Source organism: Rhinatrema bivittatum, chromosome 15 (assembly GCF_901001135.1).
Source record: "Rhinatrema bivittatum chromosome 15, aRhiBiv1.1, whole genome shotgun sequence".
Taxonomy (NCBI): Eukaryota; Metazoa; Chordata; class Amphibia; order Gymnophiona; family Rhinatrematidae; genus Rhinatrema; species Rhinatrema bivittatum.
Window position 1 is genome coordinate 29,837,777 of NC_042629.1, and position 20,404 is coordinate 29,858,180.

At 42.3% G+C, this 20,404-nt stretch overlaps 1 protein-coding gene across 1 annotated transcript in view; it reads left to right on the top strand.

Moving 5' to 3' along the window:
- TMPRSS3 (transmembrane serine protease 3) overlaps positions 1 to 20,404 on the top strand; it is a 121,846-nt gene that overhangs the window by 54,216 nt on the left and 47,226 nt on the right. Inside the window, exons 2-3 of the mRNA XM_029579209.1 lie at positions 8,223 to 8,333; positions 12,212 to 12,328. Coding sequence (XP_029435069.1) covers positions 8,223 to 8,333; positions 12,212 to 12,328 — 228 coding nt within the window. The remainder of the gene's footprint in view (positions 1 to 8,222; positions 8,334 to 12,211; positions 12,329 to 20,404) is intronic.

Here is a 20,404-nt window from a genome sequence, read left to right on the forward strand (position 1 = left end):
TAGGTTCTTTGCAGTAATCATGATTTTGGAAAAGGATAAGATCATAATAGTGTATGCATATTGCCTTTTGTAACTATTTATGTACCTGTTTCCACTGAATGTGCTGGTCATTTCAGTTAAAATGTCATGTGCTATTCAATATCTTGTCCTTGCAGAATGTGATTACCAAATACATTGACTTGCTTTGATTCTAGTGATTTCAAATGTTTAATAAAGTAGTCACATGCTTTGAAACTTCACTTTCTGATGTCTTTTCATTGTGTGGATTTTGTCTTAAGGGTTCACTAGGTAAAAGGTTTGGGACCACATGACCTTGCATGCTAGAGTGCTAGTGGCCATTCCATCTAGGCACATTTCTCACATGCAAGACCATATGGCCTAAGCACTAAAACTGGTAGCTCAATGTATGTTTCCAAGAGGCAGCAAGAGCCAAACAGAAAACTCCTTACTGTGGAACTTCACAAGTGGCTTGTGTTGCCTTCTCCAGAGAGCATACTCTCAGTTGGAGGCGGTACAGAGAAGGGCGACCAGGAAGGTGGAGGGTCTTCATCGGTTGACATACGAGGAGAGATTGAAGAATCTAAATATGTACACCCTGGAGGAAAGGAGGAGCAGGGGTGATATGATTCAAACTTTCAGATACTTGAAAAACTTTAACGATCCAAAGACAATGACAAACCTTTTCCAACAGAAAAAAATCAGCAGAACCAGAGGTCACGAGCTGAGGCTCCAAGGAGGAAGACTAAGAACCAATGTCAGGAAGAATTTCTTCACGGAGAGAGTGGTGGATGCCTGGAATGCCCTTCCGGAGGAAGTGGTGAAGTCCAAAACTGTGAAGCACTTCAAAGGGGCATGGGATAAATATTGTGGATCCATCAGGTCCAGAGGACGCATATAAAGAGCAGGTAGTAAAATACTGCACGGAGTGGCAGTAGCCACAGAGGCATTCACGGAGCGGGATGCCAGTGGCCAGTGGTAGGTGTCCACCTTCATGGAGCGGAAGGATGTAGGGCTGTCATCTCCCAATTAAATAAAAAACAAAAACAAAAAACAAAACAGGGATGGGATCCATCAGGTCTAGAGGACACATATAAAGAGCAGGTAGTAAAATACTGCACGGAGCGGCAGTAGCCACAGAGGCATTCACGGAGCGGGATGCCAGTGGCCAGTGGTAGGTGTCCATATAAAGAGCAGGTAGTAAAATACTGCACAGAGCGGCAGTAGCCACAGAGGCATTCACGGAGCGGGATGCCAGTGGCCAGTGGTAGGTGTCCACCTTCACGGAGCGGAAGGATGGAGGGCTGTCATCTCCCAATTAAATAAATAATAAAAAAACCCAGGGATGGGATCCATCAGTTCTAGAGGACGCATATAAAGAGCAGGTAGTAAAACACTGCATGGAGCGGCAGTAGCCACAGAGGCATTAACGGAGCGGGATGCCAGTGGCCGGTGGTAGGTGTCCACCTTCACAGAGTAGAAGGATGAAGGGCATCCATCTCCCAATTAAAAAAAGAAAAGAAAAAAAGAAAAAAAAACAGGGATGGGTTCATGGGCTTATAGGTATTACCAATTATTAGGCTTTTCAATATTTGATGATAGTTAATGTGACTTTCAAGGCATTCTTCACTTTCGGTGCATGTCCGGCATGACTCCTTGCTTCAATGACAGGGGAAAAGAAAAACTGATACTTCACACATTTCCAGCATTGCCCTCTGCTTCATGGCAGAGAGCTATGCTGCCGCTTACCCAACTAATCAAACTTAATATTTCACTTGGAAGCAGCTCCAGCACTGCTCTCTACATTAATGGTGGGGGTGAAAAGGGAATTAGAACATAAGGTTACTAAGAGCCAAGAGAAACAGTTAAGTATGAGAACAAATGTGTGAAGCTTGCTGGGCAGACTGGATGGACCGGTTGGTCTTCTTCTGCCGTCATTTCTATGTTTCTATGTTTCTTAGATAACTCTTGGGTACATGGGCAGGTATGTGAGATGGGCACTATCTAGCTAGTGTTTATCTCTATATACTGTCCAGTAGAAGATATAGAAATAATTGGCTAGAGGTTCTGTAGCAATGTCTTCAATCTTTTAGTGACCAATCAGTTGTATAGCTATTGAATGTCATAGTGCAGCTATAACAAACCATTGGCCTTTTCCATTGTGAAGATCTATCACCTCTGAGCAAACAATGGCCTTCTCTCTAGGTCTAGCAATGAATGCTGTCATCACGTAAGTCTTTAGTCAAAAGCCTACTTGAAAAGTACTTAAAGCACTAGATCTTGTTCGTCTCTAGGGAGCAGAAATGTGCAGGTGCCAGGCCTGGAGAGTACATAGTGTACATGTAAATCTTGTGTGGTGTAAGGTGATGTGACACTAATCAATCTACAAGATTATTTAGGGCTTCTTACTTATCTCATCACTCTACTTAAAAGGCACTAAAAAACGCTTTTATAGATATGACAGTTTAGAAAAGATGTCATCTATTTGCAGCCTGCTAGAACACCATCTCATCCCAGAAAATTGCCTCTATAAAAAGCTCATAGATGCTGCTGTGTGACAACTGAGGAGTCAAAGAGGTATGGAGGACAGATTCCTCAGTGCCCAAGAGCAGACAGTGATGAGGCCTGCTGTTGCTTGGGATCAGATGATTTGTACATACCTATTAGCTAAGGATGATCTCAAACAGGTAGTGCAGGGGTGGGAGCCAATCTGTTGAAGTCTGCCTGATTCCAAAATGCTGTAAGTGAAGGCCTGTTAAGTGAGCACTCAGATGTCAGCACTGCCTCAGAAACAGCAGAGGTAATGCTGACACCTGTGTCTTTGCAGGCCCATGTGACACTATGCATTCAATATACATGTGGCTATATTGATGCACACTGATGGCAGCTAGGGAATCTGGCTGTAACATGTTGAGTCTGTGATTGTAACTGTCAACTTGTAGCTTCAGGCTGTGTCTTTAAGCAGCTGAGTTACTTATGATTTCAATGACTTATAGAGCTCTTGGCTCCATGTCCTAGGCTTTGCTGGAGTTCTATCATACCTATGCAACTATCTTGCCAACTTCTGAGGGCTAGGATAGGGTCAAATGCGTAGCCGAGGCAAGCACTGTACACTGTGCTGGCAGTCCTTCATGAATGCTATGGAGAGATGTGACTCTTTTGGACTGACAATCTATATGAATAATTTAGTTCAGCCACATCTCTTTGGTGTTACATTTATTTTGTATTGTCTGCTACTGTCTATTGCACTTAATGCTCCATTATCACAATGTTACCTAACCAGGCATAAGTGGTTTCTGTTTCACACTGACCAGACAGAGGACCTGTGAGAAAAGAAAGCTAGAGATGAGACCAGCTAGAACCACTCTGCTGGGCTATATTTCATGGAAGGAGAAGGACTAGATGATGATGACTAACAGGCAAAGTAGCATTGTTTAACACTTTGCCGAAGCTGGCTGCTAGTCCATGTGCTCTCCTTGGATTCTGCATGGGGACTTGGGGGATCCTCAGGTAGATCTGGAATGTCTACTGGGATGTTATAGTGTAGAGTCAGATTATGGAAATCACAGCAGAGCAGCACTATCTCGGTGACTCTTTGTGGGGCATACATGAAAGCTCCCCCCATGTTGTCCAAACAGCAAAATATACTTTTGAGAACTGCGAAGGTGCACTTTATGACACAGAGGGTAGAATATAAAGCCTCATTGCATCTTGTCTCTGCTGGCATGCTCAAAAGAGTGACGGGTATGAAAAGCCAGGTCCTGCAACCATAGCCAGAATCTCCTGAGCCAAAGAGAACAGCAGCATCACTCACACCCCTGTCATTTAGTTATCTTGCTGCCAACCCACAGCATGCTATAAGACACTAGAAGCAAAGCTCTAGCTTGATGTGAGGCCTAAAAAACTATTTCCAAACCCTTAGTCCATGTCACTTTTTACTATATTACTATATGTACGCTATAGCACTTTGTTATGATGGATCAGATCTTCATGAATGGAAACATACTTCTGAGGTGCATGCAAAATGTGTACAAGTCCCTCACAAGCAAGCAATCTCTACGGTTCTAGCACTCCTGTAACATTGAAGCAATACATCACAGCTGCCACACATGTCATAGCAGAAAGACATCATCCTCATGGTATGATTATTCATGTCTCTGGCTGTTCAGCAGTATGTCCTCCAGAGATACACATTTGTCAGACATGATACACTGAATAGGATTGTCCCAAAAGGCTACTTCCATAGTTTCCATTGAACCTGTATACCCCTGTGATGGTGAAGACAGATTGTAGCTGACATCCTGGCTGTCAGAGCCGGAGTGCTTTAGACAGGATCCCAATATGGGCACTGTTAGCTGAGGGCTGACATAGCACTAACAGGACCCACCTGACCCAGAAGTCCCTACACTGTGCACCCAAAAAGGTTTGGGTAGACAAGTGACTTTTCAATGGCACCAAGAGAGAGGATTTGAACTGCCACTTGTTTTAAGCTGACCAGTTGAAAGTCTGTAGTGCTCAGTCACACGCTGACCTTAGTGGAAAGTGCTTTATAGGGACACATTTACATAATTCTCTAGCTTTTGCATATTCATTATCATATTTACATACTAACACACGACGCAATAAATATTGCACATCTATCGTGCATTAGACCTCTTTTTTCACACCATAAGACCCTAACACGGCTTGATGAATGACCCAGTTAGATTGTAAGCCCCTCTAGGGATAGGGCAATACCTACAGTACCTGAACATAATTTGCTCTGAAGTGCCAAAAAGCAGAATATAAAAAAATAACTTTTTAGCCATATAAAAAGATATCCAGATAAGTGGCGGCTTTTGAACATGTCAACATGTTATAATGTTATAATGTATTCCGCCCCTGAGGCGACAGTTCAGTTCCATGTAAACCGGTGCGATATGTATTGTATACAGGAACATCGGTATAGAAAAAATAAAAATAAATAAATAAATAAATAAATAACATGGCTGAATGTTGAAACAGTGCCACTTAGCCAGTGTATACCCAGATATACCTGGAGAGATTGAACCTTGGAAAGTGATAAACTTTTACCCTTGCCCTGCTCTTCCCATGGTGCTTGCCTTTGCAAACACTATTTTGAGATGTGGGCAGCAAGGAAAGGAGAAGTGATAAGAAATACTCATTGTTCCCTTCAAGTGGCATTGCAAAAATGGAAACTTAGCTAAGCAGAGAACCTTAGTGCAGACCCCTATGTCTGATGATTTATTTTTGACAGAACAGAAGTGAGAACACCACAGAAGGAAGCAGATAGTGGGGTGGTTGATGTAAAGGAGTGGGATAATAAAATATATGCATGCAAACACATGCAGGTACAAAAGTTCACTGGGAACTTTTGTACCTTTGCACAAGGGGAAAGAGGAAATTGTGCATACATTGGAAATATATGATAAAAATAATCCAGAGAGATGCAGGAGTGGGAGTAATGTGTAAGCGACAAGACAAAGAAAAATATGTATCCTGGCATCATGTGGCAAGAATTTAATTTATTACACACCAGATATTGTAAAGATCAGGTATATAAGGAGGTGCAGAAAGCCTGAGAATTTTGGAGAAGGCTAGCATATTTTCTGAGGCATGTGACTACGTTATTATGTGGTACTCCTTACCTTCTCTCCAGGCTAAACAAATAAGAGAACTGATTGGTACATTGCTTTTTGTGCTTTTTAATAATACTTATAGCTGAGCACAAGATTATGATTATTATACAAATTATAATTATGAAAGAAATGATTATAACTAACTTGTAATAATTTTCATATTTTTACTAATAAGAACATAAGAACATGCCATACTGGGTCAGACCAAGGGTCCATCAAGCCCAGCATCCTGTTTCCAACAGTGGCCAATCCAGGTCATAAGAACCTGGCAATTACCCAAAAACTAAGTCTATCCCATGTTACTGCTGCTAGTAATAGCAGTGGCTATTCTCTAAGTGAACTTAATAGCAGGTAATGGACTTCTCCTCCAAGAACTTATCCAATCCTTTTTTAAACACAGCTACACTAACTGCACTAATCACATCCTCTAGCAACAAATTCCAGAATTTAATTGTGCGTTGAGTAAAAAAGAACTTTCTCCGATTAGTTTTAAATGTGCTACTTGCTAACTTCATGGAGTGCCCCATAGTCCTTCTATTATCCAAAAGAGTAAATAACCAATTCACATCTACCCGTTCTAGACCTCTCATGATTTTAAAGACCTCTATCATATCCCCCCTCAGCTGTCTCTTCTCCAAGCTGAAAAGTCCTAACCTCTTCAGTCTTTCCTCATAGGAAAGCTGTTCCATTCCCCTTATCATTTTGGTTGCCCTTCTCTGTACCTTCTCCATCGTAACTATATCTTTTTTGAGATGCGGCGACCAGAAATTGCCATTTACACCTAACTCTCTCATTCTAGCAGCTGGCTGACATCTACCAAGATGTGGCCCAAAGATTGTAGTTTTTCCCACAAGCAATAAAAGAATTGTAATACATAATTCAGAATACAAGTCTTTCTCCTCCTGTGAAATATGTATATAAGATATAAGAGAAAAGGAGACATTTGGGAGACATTTGGGGAGACTGACTAAATTGGTCATCTCCTACAAGGAGAAGTGAAACACAACTATTTACAGAGTTATAAATAGTAAATGTAGGGTAAAATTCAGTCAGGCTAAACAATTGGCACCCAATGTGGGGCTAAACACCAGATAAGTCTGAACTTATCAAGGTAAGTGGTGCTGAATATCAGACTCTAACTGGTTGTTTATTAGCAGTAAAAGTAACTATAGGTAGAGGTTAAATTTTATTGCCATTTACACCTAACTCTCTCATTCTAGCAGCTGGCTGACATCTACCAACATGTGGCCCAAAGATTGTAGTTTTTCCCACAAGCAAAGGCCAATTTTCAACAACTATTAGAATCCCAAACATTCAGCAGCACATTAATCAATCTTGTTAAACATCCACATTTGTACAACTTTAACATTTGGACTTTCATTTATTTCACTAAAACCAAGACATAATTTAAACATTGAAAGAGGCCTCTGTTCTAATAGAATGAACATCCTAAAAATTCTTAAATACTTCCAGTTTTTCATACAAATAAATTAAAGGCTCAGGACACCATAGAAAAGCTAGAAGAAATTGTTAAAAATGTCCCTTAAAGAGCACCAAGCAATATACAAGCATATAGTAAATATAGAAGATATGTGCATGAATTCTGTAAAACTGCATACACAGAAGGCCCCAACATAGTTCTAACATCTATTTTATAAAAGTATGCATATATAATTTATGTACAACATTTTTACCATGTGCATATAACTCTGAATATATGTGCGGAGTTGCATGTGTTATAAAATTGGATGATGTACGTGTGTACTCTGCTTATGAAATACTTGTGCACCTTCTTCCAACCACCAGTTCACCCAGACATCCACCACTTTAGCCAGACCCTCCTTAAGTTAACCCAGACCCTCCACCAGTTGACCCAGATGCCCTACCCAAAAACTGAAAATATAAGAGAAATATTTGGTTTCTGCAATTTAAATAGCAGGTACAAAAGTGTGCACGGAAACTGGATAATGTACAGGCATACTTCACTTATAAAATATTTACTTATGTGAATATTTTGAAACCTCACCCCAGAATGCTGTAAAATTGCCGAATACATTTACACGTTATATGGCTAGTATGCACATACTACAGTCTTTTACAAAATAGGTACACATTTACATGCTACTTACACAACCCTAACCCTCACCCTAACCCTAACCCTATCAAAACAGTACTGGGGCATTTTTCAAAGCTGTTCACATTGGGACAAAGTCCAGGGGTAGTTTCTACTCACAGACGTTGCACCAGTTTTTAAAGATAAAAGTATTCACATTGTTTCCCTTTGAAATTTGACACTGCCCCAACATAATAGGATTATCTAGATTTGCTGCAGCAATGAGGCTCTAATCTTGGAATTTGCTCTGTATCATCACATAACGTGACCTCTCCCCACCACCGCAGTACAACATTAGGATCAATCTGTAGATAAAAATAAACAAAACCTCTTAAGGCAAAGGCTTCAAGGGGGACCTAATAGAAAAAAAAAGAATGAAGACCTAGGAATAAGACCAGATGAGGAATTGGTGCTATATAAACTTTAGAATGTTTCTAGTTCTGCAGTTGTCTTCTGCTTTCTCTTTCCTCTAGGAACCAAAGAAGTGTCTTCCAAGTGCCACAGTGTTATCCCAGCAAAGCTTCTTCCAGTCATTGTGATTCTTTTAATTCTTGTCATCCTCGCCTTTGCCATTGGTCTGGGTGGTGAGTCATCCATTATTTATTGAATTCTCATTTATTTAAGCAGGAAACATCTACTGAGCTCCCTCAAAATGGAATATCGAACAAACCTGTTACTGGTACTTCTTCCCACACTCTTCTTACTGATCCGGTGTGTATTCAGGTTCATTGCAACATGGCAGATGACAGCACAAAAAGACCAAATGGTCTCTCTGGTCCACTTGACCACTCCCGTCCACATTAACCAGAATACAGCTCAGCTGCTAGCCATAGAACGTGACTACTCACAAGATATTACTCCCCATCCAAGACAACCCCTACATCGTCCTCCACTGTGCGCCACCTTCCTGGGAAACCTGAGCACGCAAGATCCCTTCTTCAGTTTACACCCAGCACCCCTCCCTTCTTATGTCCATCCAACCACATGGCCCCACAACAATCCAAACATCTGACCAACTAGATTCCCATGGTCCCTCCACTACAATGGTTCCCCGCCACCACCAATCTGCTGCACCAATCCAGTCAACACAAGTAGCATGTGTACTACCAGCAAGACTTGGCTACATGAGGACCTGTGTTTCTCCTAAGACTTAAGACAGTAACATAGTAAATGAAGGCAGAAAAAGACCCAAATGGTTCATCCAGTCTTCCCAGCAAGTTTTATTTATTTTTTAATTTTCTTTTTTTTTTTTTTAATGGGTAGTATCTGCACGTCTGTGCTGTTTACCCCCATGCAAGTTACCTCTTATCTTCATTTCAATCCTTTAGCCACTAGGGATCCTCTGTGTTTATCCCAAACCCTTTTGAATTCCATTACTCGTCTCTACCTCTTCCAGGAGGGCATTCCATGTACTAGCAGCTCGCCAAACAGACCCAGCTGCTAAGTAATTCTGTTATCACAGCCTGCCAGACAGACCTGGCTACATGAGTGTCTGCGTTTCTGCTATGACTTCCAATTTTAGTTACTAATTTACTTGTAGTCTGCCAGACAGTCCCAGCTGCTAGTAAATTTGTCCCTATCTCTTCCCTTTTTTGCAGCTATTCACTTTTTCTCTTGTCCTTCTCACATGCTAATTTCAGCATGGGCACTGGTGATACCATCATTTCTTGCATAACATCACCCATAATACCTTTCGGTGGAATTTATTTAAAATATTTATTACCCAGTTTGGGGGTGGGGGGGGGGGGGGTAGGGTACAATAAAAACAACAGAAAAAGCAAAAAACAAACAAACTCCAAAAACACATTAGGAGTAAATACAAAACCATGGGAACAAAATAAAACAGCCATACATAAATGCAGATACTGCTCAAGATACTAAGCTTTATAAGGTCAGTGTTAAACAGACATGGGGCTTATATTGCTAAATTTTATTAGGTATTGTAAGGGCAATACTGAGCAGCTACAGAGCACTCAAAAGAAACCCTAAGCAGGTAGATCATATGCTTCCTTAAAGAGGAAAGTGTTATACATAGTGACAGGTCAAAAACATTTCTGTTTTCTAAACAATTTTATCCCATTTGGGTCTAAGGAAAATATTTATTAAATTAGGCCCAAGAGGGGGTGTTCTTGATTATAACAGTGTCCCTAGTAGTTCAATCTTGGTGCTCTTCCATGTCATTGGAAACCTCTTCTATCACCCTGCCAGCATGGGTCTCCTTTTTGCCTTTCTGTTGCCAGAGGCTCCTATCTCCTATTCTCTCTGTGTCCCATATTCCTTCATCTTCCTTTTCATCAAAGGTTTGTTTTTCCTCCTGCCACTGAAGATCCCTCCCTCATCCTCTCCTTTGTTAGGGGTATGTAATGGCTTCAGTGAGAGGCTTGTTTTCCCATTTCAACTAAGCCATGTAATTCTGTAACTAGATAAGCCCTTTTGACAGTCTCAGTGAGTCCATTCATATTTTACTCCTCTCTGTGCAGTTATTGCCAAGCCTTATGATAACTCATAAAAAATGTACTGCTAGTATCATTTTTACTGGGTGATGAGCCTTCCTGAAAATTCAGACAATGCTGATGCTTTTTCACTTATGTCTGCATATCAATACCCCAGACCATACAAATCAGAGCCCGTGTTGGTTGTTATCTGAATCCAATTCCTCTTCTACCCTTCCTCCAACTATCATCAAAGTGAAGAGTGATGTAGTTGCGTCAAAAGCCTCAAGGCTTATTGGTTAAGGGTAGTAATCCCTTGCCTTCTGTTAAGGGTTGCAATTACTGCTTGGTGCAGACTACCCCAGACTATAAAAGTTGGGGGCCCTCGGTTGTTGTCTGAATTCATCTTCCCTTTTCCCTCTGCCATTGGAGAGCAATGCTGCTGTTGCATCAAAAGTATCAAGACTTATTGGTTAAGGGTAGTAACTTTTGCACCAGCAAGTTACACCCATGCACCCTTTTCTTCTCCAGATATGAGAGTCTTTACTTTTTCTATAATTGCACCGATGATCTGGTTTGCATTTCTACCAGCTCAAGATCCTGGAAGGCATTTCATGTTTGGGTTGCCTTTGAAAAGAGATCCCAAATTAGTTCCTCTAATGATTGAGTCTCCTATCAGAAGGAGCTTTCTTTTATGAGGTTTTTGGTTGCAGTGGGTGACTTCTTCCTGTACAGACATCCACTTATTGTCTGTTGGAGGAGCAGCTTCAGTTTCCAATGCAGAAAAGGCATTATGTAAGAGTATCAGTGTGGACAGAGGATGTCTCTTCACTCCAGGCCTTAATCTACTAGAGCCCACCATATTCCTGGATATTTGTCTCTTGCACTGAGCGACAGTTGCTACTCTTAAGAGAAACACGGGGGTAACCTGCACAGCATGGCAAAAACTACCAGGAGCTTGCTGGGCAGACTGGATGGACCATTTGGGCCTTTTCTGCCTTTATTACTGCTATATTATAAGATCAGTTGCTATGAGAAGGTCCTTTGACTAGGGATGGATTAAGAGCACTTTTGGCCTCTGGCCATGGGTTTCCCCTACTCCATGAGCCCTGCTATTCCTGCTCTTGCTACATGACTATGTAAATATTGTTTAGCCTTACTCTAAATGGGGCTAATTCTCAAAGCCATTTTCATGCATAAAACATGTGGTTCATGTGTTTATTTTATTTATTTAAAATATTTTCTATCCCGTTGTTTAGTAATACACTATCACAACGGTTTACAGAGAGGCACATAAATTTATATTTGGTTAAACTTTTGCTATCAAAGTAACATGTTTTCATAATATAAGGAATATAATGCGTGTACGTTTACGTGCACCAAGGAGAGACATTCTAGGGGATGGAGCTGGGGCGGAGTTGCGACTTAAGTGCATACTTTTTTAGTGTGTGCACAAGTTGCCCTACACAAGTTACGCCCTGCTTGGAGCAGGTGTAACATTGTGCACGGTAATTTGTGCGCATACTCGGGCGATTACCCATGGATTTTCAAAGCAAACATTTGGTGAGGTTCTCTATAGGCATTCATGCTATGCCCCCAATACCTTTCTCTCTCCCTGATACTTCTCTGGCCAAGAGCCCCTTTGAAGAAATCTTCTCTGGATCTGTGTCACATCTGTCTCGCTGCAGTTCTCTGCACACACTGGACTCTCTCTCTCGTCTGGTCCCTTTTCTAGGGCTCTGGAAGGTAAGGGCTGCTTTGCATGGGGCTCTTCCCCTCTCTCTGCTACAGCTCTGCCCCAAGAACACTCGTTTTTTGTGTTTCTTTTTATGTCTGTAACTTTGTTTACAGACATAAGTCTTTTGTCCCTTGAGTTCTTTTCATTGCTTCAGTACATCTAGGCTGCCTGGCCCATCTGTCTGTAGGTCTGGTTGAGTGTGTAGGCTCTGTCCCAGTGCCTTTATACTGTTTAGTGACTGTGAAAGGAAAATATTATATGTGTACAATTCTGTTTCTATCCTTGTCATTAGTGCACTATGGTTGCCCGGGGAAGCTTCGATGCCGAACATCCCTGAAATGTATTATGAAATCAGCGAGGTGTGATGGGGTCTTCAACTGTCCAGAAGGGGAGGATGAGTACAGATGCGGTAATTTGTTCTATTCACTGTTAAGAGGATTTTTGTGGGGTTTCCTTGCTTGTTGTAGTGGAAATGAAATTAACAATTCTGAGTAATCATTTTTTTTAATCCAAGAGCTGTGTATTAGCCAAGCCAAACAGAGCATTCAGTGATTACAGTTTCATCTAATGGAGAAAAGTACAACTCCACAGCACTCACTGCAGCTTTCCTAGTGTTAGGATTCGTGGGTTTCGTGGATCCTTGGTCCAAAGTGAGGGTTGATACCACCTGCGGGGAGGAGCCCCACAGGTCCTCACACATCGGGAGGCGAGGTCAGCTGCAGCAGGAGATACCGTAGAGGTGGTAGAGAAATAGAGCATCTTGTGTCACAGCCACATGATCGCAGGAGCTTGTAGAGAGAGTACTGTGAGGGATCCCAAGGAGCGGGGCAAGAGACACTGTTCAGAGGGGACCCACAGTATTCAGGCAGAACTGGAGATGCAAGTACCAGAGCAGGAACCTCCGACAGAGAAGTGCTAGGCAGGCCCCGAGGAGTGGGGAGCATGAGACAGGAACTTCTGGAGGAATGCGGCAGAGACTGTCCCGAGGGGGCGGGACAGCGTAGCGAGAGAGGCTCTGGTGTGATGACGTAGGCTGTCCCGCAGAGCGGGAAAGCCCGAGTCGAATCTTCGAAGTAGTGATGTAAGCAATCTTGAGGAGCGGGGCTGCCACGATGGAATCTCTGGTAGAGAAACGGAGGCACTACCCCGAGGAGTGGGGAGGTGCAGAGTACAGTCGCTGGTGTAGAACGTAGGCACTGCCCCGAGGAGCGAGGAAGCTCAGAGTCTAATCTCCAAAGCAGTAAGGCAGTTCGAGGGACAACCTAGAGGAGCAGGAAGGCCGGCAGGCAGGACCACGGGAAGGTGCAGGGGCTAGCCCAAGGAGCGGGGGATGCCTGGAGACAAGGTCTCCAAATGGAGCACAAGCAGGCCCCCGAGGAGTGGGTACCCGAGCCAGAGTCCAGAGTCGCAGGTAGATCCGATACAGGAACCATGGGTCCGAGGAGACAGGAGCAAGCACCAGTAGTGAAGGAACTCATTGCCAAGTCAGCTAGCAAAGGGTGAAGGCGGCGCTTAAGAATCTCAACCTTGTGATGTCATCAGTCGGGGACGCCCCTGAGGTTCCCGCCATTGGGCCTTCAAAGGGAGACCCGGTGGTGCACGCGCGCGCCTAGGAAAGCCCAGAGTCGGTGTGGGTGGCAGTGGTGTCCCGGCTGCCATGAGGAGCCTTGAGAACCCGGAGGTATGCGGTGGTAGCGGCTAGCCCCAGCTGCGAGTAGACCTGGTGAGGAGAGCAGGGCAGCACATGACGTGAGTTGAATCGGTCGCAGCTGTCTGCGACCGACGGTCATAACACCTACATGTAATAACTGAATCCTTGCTTTGGATAAGCGAACAAATGCTCAGCAATACTGTCTGCAATCCATAGTATCAGCAAACTTTGGATTTCTGCCCTAGGGCGACCAGGGAGCAGGTGGCTTCACGGGTCAACTTTATACCACCTTATTTTACAAACCTCCACTGCAGGTCATTCTGGGATTTTAGTTCAGTTTTATCATTATGAATGGTAGGACTAGAAATCACAAAATGCTTTGGAATAGGTATCGGCAAAACAGGACTTTAGGGAAATACTCTTGGGATCTTGGCTTGAATTGGCCCTGATCTTCTGTGATGTATGGAAGATTTGAAAGAAAGACAGACTGTTGTGGTAGCTAACAGAGAAAATTCTAGGGATTACTTGCAGGATGCATATGCTAAAGGCTGTGACTTCAGGCCACTTCAGGTCAGAAGTAAGGTCATTATTCTCAACCCTAGCTTAAACGTTACCTCGATGCAGCAAAGTGGAATGGACCATATTTGATCACTGATGCATTAGATCCAAATCTGTACAAGATTCAAATGCCTGACAACCAGCATTGCTGGACACATATCACTCAACTGAAACCATATGATGAATATGTGTGCTTCTAGGTTTCTGTTTTCAGGTATTACTGGCTGGGACACTGCCTGAAAAAGGTTTCCTGTTGGATGGTAACCGCTACATTTTATTTAGTTCTGCTGTATATTTGATTAGTCCTATATAATATCTGTGGGGTAACTCAAGCAGTAGCAGCTTGGGAACAGCCAGAGATAAAAAGGAGGTGGACTCTGGCTGTTCCTTAAGCACATTTTATTTACAGTGAAAACAAACAAAACTGCAGTGCACAGCAAAACAAAACAACTTAAGAAGCTCACCTTGGTTTCAGGTATCTCACAAAGGATTTGGCAAAGCAAAACAATTACTTAGAAGCAGCTCACCTTGACTTCAGGCATCCCAAATCTAAACATAGCAGGTCTTAACAATGTCAGCCTCAAACCTTAAAGGTAGCAGCTCTTCTCATATGGTGAGATTCTGTCTCTTCCGCGGGGCCGCTTAACCCTTCTAGGCCCTGAAGTCTTATATCCTGATGAATATCTCCTCCCTTCACCCAAGATTCCCTGTGGGTCTCAACCTTAAGGAAGACCAGGCAAGAAAGCTGTGCCAGGTCCTTTAAGGTAGTCTGAGGGTGTTTTTTGTACACTCTCTCAAATATATTTTATATATATATATATATATTAAGTAAATGATGAGTTTTATCCCATTCTTTGCAAAAAGGAATTGTGCTCTTTTTATTTAGTTAAGAACATAAAAACATAAGATTTGTCATACTGGGTCAGACCAAAGGTCTATCAAGCTCAATATCCTGTTTCCAACAATGGCCAATCCAGGACACAAGTATCTGGCAGGATCCCATAATGTTGATAGATTCCATGCTGCTCCCAGAGATAAGCCGTGGATTTTCCCAAGTCCACCTTAATAATGATTTATGGACTTTTCTTCCAGGAACTTTTCCAAACCTTTTTAAAACCCAGTTACACTAGCAGCTTTTACCACTTCCTCCAGCAGCAAATTTGAAAGTTTAATTATGAGTAAAAAAAACATTACCTAGTAACTTCATTGAATGTCCCCTAGTCTTTGTACTTTTTGAAAGATTAAACAACTGATTCATGTTTACCTGTTGCATTCCACTCATTATTTGATAGTCTTCTATCATATCTTCCCTCGGCCTTCTCTCTCCAAGCTGAAGAACCCTAACATTTTTAGCGTTTCCTCATAAAGGAATCATTCCATCCCCTTTATCATTTTGGTCACCCTTCTCTATTTGTACTGCTTAGTGAATTCCATGTTTGCTTGCTTTTATCATGCTTCTGTTTCACATTGCTGCTATTTGTGCTGTCTTATATCTAAGTTTCATTATAGGAATTATTGTAAGAATTTGCACATTTGGTTGAGCTAATTCCACAGATGGAGTATAACAGTATTCAGAAGTAATCCTCTCCATCAACACACACACACACACACACCCCTTTCCAAGAGGGAAAAGACCTTGTCATCGTAAATTTCTGTTCTGTACAGAAAAAAACTGTGGTCTCTTCATTAAAGATCACACAAGCACAATGGACACCAAGTATTTCCACTTCTCTAGAAAGAACATAATAACTGAAACACTTCCCCAGAGACTTACTCTCTTGGTCCTTCTGCTTTGATTATATATAATATCTCCAGTATATTACCAGGATTTCTTTCTCATATCGATCACATTCAGGAAGATGCACCTCATGATGTTTTAGATGATGTGGGAGGTCCATATGTAAAAGCGGTTAGCCAGCTGAATGAAAATTTGGGCATTTAACTGGATAATAAGTTATCTGGCTAGAATTTGGAGGGATAAGTTAGGGGGCGTTCCGAAGGCGTAACTGGGAGGTGTTAAGTTGGTCGCTCGAAGAGCTGTCCTAAAGTTAGCCGGATAAACTTATCGGGCTAACTTTAAGATAGCTGGGTGTATTCAGCTGGGTATATTCAGTGACTGTCCTGCTGAATATATAGCATTAATTAGCCAGAACCTCGTAGCGGCTGAATATGGACATCATAGAATACCATTTTCTTACTTGGCACCTGTTTTCTAATTAGTTTTTAGTTACCCACAAATATCCAAGTTCCTTTCAGTTTCTCCCTGACCACATGCATATGCTTAATGCTTGGTTCAGTAAGCAGTCAGTCACGTCCCAAGCTAATCAATTTCAATGCAAGTGTAGCACCTCCCTGAGGTAGTTAAGGTTACCCGGACTAAGGCAGGGGTTGTTAACCATAGAAGAAAATACTAAGATAAATCTTTGTGGGTTCGCTCGCCTTGAAAGTGGGAAGACTGCATCCCCACCCCCATACCGCATTTGATGTCCCTTCTTAGGAACCCATTGCTCGCAACACCATGTAACATATAAAATCACCACACAGGAAAGGACAATTATAAATGTTTTGCCTTGAACTTATGATCAAGTAAGAAGAATGAATGGGTGGAAAACAAGATAAGTAGCAAAGGCACAGTACCGTATATGCACAGTAATAAAAGCAGTGCCAAACATGCTCAGTTGTTATGCAGTGTAAATATAGACGCAGCAACTGTGGTGATAACAGCAGTATGGCTTATTCAGAACCAGTTAGCAGTGACCTCCCTACCGCAGAGGTTTGTCATTAGTTACCCCTGGATTCCATCCCAAGTCTCAAAGTCCTTAGTAAAACCCCGTGCACACAAAAACCGAAGAAGAAATAAAAAAAACCTGGGCCCTTTGCTACTTTTGGAAAAAATAGAAGGTGCGTGCACAAAAGTTGAAAGCCGTATCCAATGGAGTGTTTACTTCCTGAGGGCAAAAACGCAATCCTCTGCTCTTTCCACTGCTGAGGGGCGGACGTAAAAGCCAAAACACAGTTAAGCAGGTCCCTGGCACGTTGAATGAGTGCCCTAGCTGCTTGTACCTATGGAGGTAGTCTGGGCCTTGCTTGAAGCAGGGGACACTGCAGTCCAAAGCTTGTTCCTCCTCTTGCTGGAACACTGCGTAGGCTAGTTATATAATGCTTATCTCTGTCCAGGGGGATAGGCCCTCAATCCGAGCCTGGCCTATGGGGAAGCCTTAGGTGAAGATCTCGTTGCAGCGGGGATCATTCCCTTGCTCTCTTGCCTTCCAGCCGTTCCTTTCCTTTCCTTGCTCTCAGGCTGCTTGAACAGGAGCTGCTGTAGCAATTCTGCCCTTTCAGTCATCCGCTCAGGTTCCAGCCTAGTCAGATGCTTCCCTGATGACCCAACTGCTTAAAGATTTACCTGGGAAGAAAAACTCAAAAAGTATTTGGTGATCCTGCTGCTCTGATTGGCTCCTGCAGTAGTTGCTCTCTCACTCAGCGCGATGTCATTGGAGGCAGAGCAGCTAGGTTTGTCCCTGTGGCTTCAGCTGCCTGCATTTCCTGGTTTATTTAGAGACAGTCACTCAACAGCACAAGGCAAGCCCTGGGGTAACTGAAAAGCTTTCCTCTGGCACACCCTCAGTTCTTAGGAAGAAAGGAAACAGTACGAAGCAGCACATTTGCTGTACAACTATGACACACTGTAAGAACCAGCCCAACACTCAACAAAAGGCTCATAGTTAAACCGCACAGCTATGAATAGGTAAGCTCATGGGGATTGGGACAACCATTTGTGGTGACCCTGCCACATAAGCATGAATTATTGAATATGATTTTATGTGGCACAGGGACTGCACTTGATGCCATAATTCAATTGATTTAAAGTTGCCCCGTAAAAAAGGTGGGATCCATGACTCAATGCCAAAAATAACGTGAATGCAAAATTAATCAAACCTAATAACATACAATTTTATTTTTAAGACATCAAACCTGGAGCTTCACCACAATAGATTTTAGTGAAGAACTCCACCCCATGTCATCCTATGCCAGTCTTTTTCGCTTATGCAATAAGGCAGTGATCAAATCAATATCCTAGTGTCAGCAAAATCTCTAAAAAAAAGAAAAAAAAAAGAAATCATGGTTTCAAAATGATGCTCAGAATATCAGTCATAATTACTTAACGTCTCCTGGAGATGGCGTCCTTAGACAATGAGAATATTTTCAGTGCATCACAAGTCCCAACACGGTTCTGAAGGTTTTGCCTTACTGTTGCAGGTTCACTCTGTGTAGATGTGGTAAAACCTAAAGACACAAAGGACTGGTATCCCCCGGGTAATTCCCTTGGTCAGATTGGCCACTTCAAGACACAAGGCCGGTATCCCCCGAGCAACTCCCCCATTGAGCTCCACTACTTCAAGACACAAAGCAGTAACTTGCAGGCCCCCTTCCTCCCTCCCGACAGGATCTGCTCTTTAAGAAAATACAAAGCCATACTCAAGCACTCACATTCTGAAATATCAGGGTAAGCAGTGCTTATTATTAATGCTAAATTACATTCCAGAAAGCAAGGCAGAATACATAGATACTGCAAAGGCAATAGTGCAATGATAATAATGTGTAGTATAAATACTTTCATACGGTTATTAAGGCAGCTGTATTACTTCTGTCTGTGAGGATTCTCTCTTGCTGTCTGACCCTCTGTCATCTCCCTCCCCTACCTCTGTTCATTATACCATTTTTGTATGCACTTCTGAAATTATGTTTTGAGAAATATATGCATTTAAAAAAAAAAAATGCTGTCCTTGCAATTCTAGCTCCCCGCCACAGATCCTGTATGTTTACATCTTCCGCTCTCACACTTGTTATAGTTATGTGATGTGGGTCAGTGTGAGAACCCTGAGTCCACTAAAGGCCTAGCTTCTGAATCCATCCTTAACCAGAGAAGTCAGACTTAAACTAATCAAGTCCATTACGTTTACAACATGCAGTTAATGAGGCTTCTTCTAAACCCTCCAATGTACTTACTAATTGTAGATACTTTTCTATTTTTTATCACCCATTGTGGAATAGAAAGTTGTTACCTTAGCATGTGCAGAATGCATGTTGGGAAAAAATAGTCTCGGGGGAAGTCTTCAATTGTGTTCTTTCAGGAGAAGTGGAACCAAGGTGATGTCCATTGTGCTCGAGTGATGTTTAGCGAAAAGACCATAGGCTCTTTCTGTACAGAGCAAAAACTCAGGATGACAAGGTTTTTTACCTCAGGGAAAGGTGAGGATACTTCCTGATAGGGATAGCCTCCACCTGCAGAATTAACCCAACCAAATGTACACATTCTGACAATAATTCCCGTAATGAGACTTAGGTAAAAGAAAGCAGAAAGTGAAACAGAAGCATGACAAAAGCTAACAAATCAATATGAGCTAACACTGAGTAGGTAAAATAGTTCTCTGCACTTGGATGGGGTTTAGGTGGAACAATTGTTATATCGCCCTTGCCACCAAGTGGTATGGGTTCCTAAGAAAACATAGAAATATAGAAATGATGGCAGAAAAGGACCAAATAGTCCATCCAGTCTGCCCAGCAATCTTCTTGAGGTAGTAACTGCCGCTCCATGCAGGTTACCCCCAAGCCTTATGATAAACCATAAAAACCACAGTTAGCAACATTTTTTACTGGGCGATGAGCTTTCTTGAAAATTAAAATGAAATTTACATGAGCTTGTGAAAACTTGAATTTTCCGATCTATACTTCCCTAGACCCCAATGAGTCGGTATATCTGTTCATTTGAATTAAGAGGCACAGGAGCAGTTTTCTCAGCCATCCTTTCAACCTCACTTTGCTTTAAGGAGTCATATCACACCACTTTTACAAGTTCAGTGCATTCCTCATCTGAATCAGAAGAGTGTAAATATGGACCTGCTGCCATGGTTTGTGCTCCCTGGACTGGCGGCAGTGTCTTCTTCCATTTGATCACCATGTCCTGTAGTTTTCTCATGTCTTAGCCTTGCCTTGCGTACTTCTGTCTTACTCGGAAGACAGTAGGGCGAATGTAAACCTTTGGCTAGGACACTGAGTTGTTAATCTGTTCCTGGGATGCCAATTGGCTCTTTAAATGCTTAAGTCCTTTTAATTCTTCACTTTATCACTTGGGTCCTTTGTGCATGATAAGGGAGATCTGAGCTAAATCCTTTGAAAGTAAACACTGATTAGAAAGGCCAGTATTGTCATTTTTTAATCACGATTAAACAGCTGCAGATTCCTTGCATAAATAGGCATTTTTTAAAATTCTTT